The sequence below is a fragment of the Trichechus manatus genome, unplaced genomic scaffold (assembly GCF_000243295.1).
Source record: "Trichechus manatus latirostris isolate Lorelei unplaced genomic scaffold, TriManLat1.0 scaffold00044, whole genome shotgun sequence".
In the NCBI taxonomy this organism is placed as follows: domain Eukaryota; kingdom Metazoa; phylum Chordata; class Mammalia; order Sirenia; family Trichechidae; genus Trichechus; species Trichechus manatus.
The window spans coordinates 8,788,305-8,792,950 of record NW_004443980.1 but is presented as its reverse complement, the minus strand read 5'-3'; the positions used below and the strand labels follow the sequence as shown (position 1 = coordinate 8,792,950).

Below are 4,646 nucleotides of genomic sequence, written 5' to 3'. Positions count from 1 at the left end.
GACAGGTGCATGAACATGGGGGGAGGGGGAGGTGATAAGCTACCACACTGGGTGACAGGTGATGGGTGACACCAACCCTAGTGACCCCATTGCCTTGGCAGTCCCTCCCTCAGCACCGCCGCTGCCACTGCCGTGGACCCTCGGGTCATTTTGGTGTCACCCCCTCTGACAGTGTCAGGCGGTGCAGTCCACATTACCCACACCCCTCTAGTGACATCACTGCTTGTTAAGAAAGCGAATTGTTATTGTTAGGTGCCGTCAAATTGATTTCAACTCATAGCAACTCCATGTAACAGAGTAGAACTGCCCTATAGAGTTATCTAGGCTGTAATCTTTATGGAAGAAGCCCTGGTGGTACAGTGGCTAAGACCATGGCTGATAACCAACAGGTTGGTGGTTGGAACCCACCAGCCACTCTGCAGGGGAAAGATGTGGCAGTCTGCTTCTGTAAAGATTACAGCCTTGGAAACCATATGGGGCAGTTCTACTCTGTCCTGTATGGGTCAATATAAGTCAGAATCCACTCAGTGGCAATGAGTTTCATTTCTTGGAATCTTTAAGGAAGCAGATCACCAAGTCTTTCTCCCACGGAGCTGCTGGATGGGTTTGAACTGACAAACTTTTGGTTAGCAGCCCAGCGCTTAACTATTATACCACCAGTGAAAACAAAAGGAAAATGTTTTCAAACACTGTGGAAGTAAACATTTACATATATAACTGAAAATGAGAGGTACCCACCAAACCCTGGTCTTTGATAGCCTAATGATGTATGTTATTTGTTTATTGAAGTAGGCTCCTTAACAGTCACTTCCTTATTATTCTAGAATCAAAGAATTTTGAAGCTAGAAGCAACCTTAAGTAGTTGCTCTCCATTATTTAAAGATGGGAACCCTGGTGGCACAGTGGTTGAGAGCTGGGCTGCTAACCAAAAGGTCAGCAGTTCAAATTCACCAGCCGCTCCTTGGAAACCCTAGGGGGCAGTTCTACTCTGTCCTATAGGGTCACTATGAGTTGGAATCAACTAGAAGGCAGGGATTTACAGGTTATTTTAAAGATGAGGAAACAGCTGTCAGGAGAGGTTAAGTGATTTTCTGACTCTAATCAACATTCATGTCATTATATTGACCCAGAAAGTTTATTATTTAAATTATTCCCTGACTCAGATACCATCACTACCACCATTTGCTGTCAAGATGACTCCAACTTATGGCGGCCTCATGAGTGTCAGAGTACAATTGTGCTCTATGGGGTTTCAGTGGCTGATTTTTCAGAAACAGATCACCAGGCCTTTCTTTCCAGGTACCTCTGGGTGGACTAAACCCTCCAACCATTCAGTTGGCAGTTGAGCACGTTAATCATTTGTACCACCCAGGGACTCCTGATTCAGATAGGCCTCCCCTTAATTAGTTTGAATTAATGAGCCTTTCTCTAAGAACATCCCTCTTTTAATGAGACATGGCTAGAAACAAAGCACACAACATACCACACCAGTGTTTGGAAGCAAAGTTCCTGTTCAGATCTGTTCCGATGCATCTATTGTCCTCATGAAAAGATCGGTTCTTTCTCCACATTCGATTCTGAATAAACAAGACGATCATGTGAAATAGATGCTTTTTAAAAGACCAGGCAGCCTGGTTGGGTTTCTCTCCTTCAACCCTATCTCTTCCCTCACTTCATTCTGTCACTTTCTTCACAGTGTTCCTTTCCCACAGACCCTATTTCTATCCAGGTCTCAATTGCACTTAAACTCTCTGTGTTCCAAGAAGCCCCAGTGGTACAGTGGTTAAGCTCTTGGCTGCTAACTGAAAGGTTAACAGTTCGATCCCACCAGCTGCTCAGTGGGAGAAAGATGTGACAGTCTGCTTCTGTAAGGATTACAGCCTTGGAAACTCTACAGGAAAGTTCTACTCTGTCCTATAGGGTTGCTGTCAGTCGGAATTGACTTGACAGCAATAGGTTTGGGTTTTTGTGTGTGTGTGTTTCAGAAAAGGGCTGTCTTAGACGGCCTTAATGCTCCCCTCAGCTTGCCTAAACATTAGGTAGGCTTCTTCTGGACTCTAGGCCCCTGACCTCTCTCTCATCCTGGCCTTACAGAATCCAGATACAACATGTTCCATCTGCCCTTAACAGTAAACTCAGGAGATAACTCCATGTAATCAACACAGCCCATTGCCTAACCTTCCCCTAATGTCCTTCAGTACTTTTCCACTAGCTCACTTCAGTCTGAAAACCGTGCTGACCTCTGCTTCAAAGAGTTGGAGCTCAGACTTAGGTCTGGTCTCACTCCCCTATTGGATAGCCCTCAATGAAATCTATTGTTACCTGTTTAACATTGTCTGGTAAAATTTTCTGTGATGGCTTGAACCAAATAAAACTAATTTAGCTCAATTTTGACCTATAAAGGTAATAATTTGATTTGGTTCAACTAAGCTGCTTGTTATGAATTTAATTGTGCCTCCCCAAAATATGTCTTGTAAATCCTAACCCCTGTGCCTGTTGTGATAATACCCAATGAGTTTTCTTTGTTACGTTAATATGGCAATATTAGTGTAACCTGTGTTTTGAGTCAATCTCTTTGGAGATATAAAAGGAGCAGATTAGAAGCAAGAGGCAAGCAAGCAGAGATGGGAGAAGATGCCACATCACATGAAGATGGTCCAGGGGCCAAGGAATAGAAGGTGAAGAGACAAGGACCTTCCCCCAGAGCCAACAAATAGAGACAGTCTTCCCTAGAGCCAGTTCCCTGATTTCAGACTTCCAGCTTCCTGAACTGTGAGAAAATAAATTCCTGTTTCTTAAATCCATCCACTTGTGGTATATCTGCTATTGCAGCAGTAGATAACTCAGACACTGCTCATTGGCCTCATTTAGACTTCTTCCCTTTAAATTAATTTTGTGCACAGTATCACTTTGAGCTCCTTCTACAAAAAGTAAAGTGATTTTAATTATATCTCAACTCAAATTAAAACTATTAGTCCTGATTTTCAATGCTCGCTTTGATGAACTCCACACACTCATTTAAAAGCTACAGGAGGTGGAAATGTGAAGACACCTCCAGCCAGACTGCTTCTTTAATGGTAGTGATTGACTGGTTTTAAACATCAGACACATTCCCCATTTGGGTTCTAGAGTAAACTGGGAAGTTTGATAATGTAAACGGTTGCTGCACAAACTTTAAGTTGTGGGGTGGGGTTATGAGGCAACCCCCACATCACATGCAGTTTGGAAGGTTTTTCAAAACATGTATATATATACATATGCTTAGTTATGTTTTTATGTATCCTTCATTAAATTATAAAGGACTGTACTTTATATTCAGTGAGTAATTTTTCATGAATTGTAATGTGGATGGACTAGAAGTAATAATGGTTTTCAGTATATATGAACTTGACCATGATACTTACACTTGTGCTCATGATTGAGTTAGAGGATGGAGATTTACATTCACATACTAGTTAGAACACAATTTCATTAAAATGCAAATTAAGTTAGAATGCTGTTCTAACTCTTGCAGTTCATGATTTTGCAAATCAAAATACTATGCACATTATTCTTAGTAAGAGTTAATGGATCCCAGCATTGTGCATCAATGGCAGCTAACATCACAAAAAGAGACAACCAGACATTATGTACATTCTGATAGGAGAACACGATATCAATATGAAGCAGTCGCGTCAAAAATAAAATAAAATATAACTGAATCTGATTAAGCCTCTAGAATCCAAATGTCAATTTTCAGGAAATACAGAGGACAGAGGAATACATTAAATGACAACATGGCAATGCAATCAGCAAAACCCAGCCTTGCAAAACTCTTTTCTTCAACAAATAAATTGCAAGGGAGAAAAAAGAGAGCAAGAGATGGAGGGAGAGATTATACACGAAAACAGACCTAAAAGACACATTACATTAACTAATCATGCATAACATATGAAGATTAGATGAATCCTGTATCAAAGAAATAAATGATTTAAAAAGTTGTGAGACATTTGGAAATTTGAATACTGACTAGATACTTGATGGTATTAAGTAATAATTGTTAAATTTTAGGTACAGTACAATTATATTGTGGTCTTTGTTTGTTTGTTTAAGAGCCCTTTTCTTTTAAGGAGCCCTGGTTAAGTAAGAGCTTGGCTGCTAACCAAAAGGTTGGCAGTTTGAATCCACCAGCCGCTCCTTGAAAACCCTATGGGGCAGTTCTTTTCTGTCCTATAGGGTCCCCACGAGTCAGAATCAACTTGACGGCAATGGGTTTGGTTTGGGTTTCTTTTAGAGATGTATACTGAAATAGTCATTGATGAAATGATATAATATGGGGGATCTGCTTCACAATAATAGTCTAGGGCAGAAGTGGAGGGGGATGGAGATGACAGACTGGCGATGAGGTGATCATTGTTGAAGCTGCATGACGATCACATAGTTTATAATTGCTCCCACTTTTCTAGATATTTGACATTTTCCATAATAAAAATTAAAATTTATATTTTCATAATGCAACCATTGTGCCAAGGACCCAGGATTCTATGAATAATTTGGCCTGGATATTTTGTGTCCCCAAAGGGGGTGTGTTTTCTCCTCTTTGTCTCCACCTACCTCTTTCCAGCTGTACTCATAACCACCCACGTTAACCACCTACCTCTTTCCAG

The 4,646-nt window shown here is 40.9% G+C and overlaps 1 protein-coding gene across 1 annotated transcript in view; it reads right to left on the bottom strand.

The window, feature by feature from the left end:
* The window catches only part of CPB2 (carboxypeptidase B2), a 52,887-nt gene that overhangs the window by 21,856 nt on the left and 26,385 nt on the right, over nucleotides 1-4,646 (bottom strand). Inside the window, exon 8 of the mRNA XM_023731508.1 lies at nucleotides 1,484-1,577. Coding sequence (XP_023587276.1) covers nucleotides 1,484-1,577 — 94 coding nt within the window. The remainder of the gene's footprint in view (nucleotides 1-1,483; nucleotides 1,578-4,646) is intronic.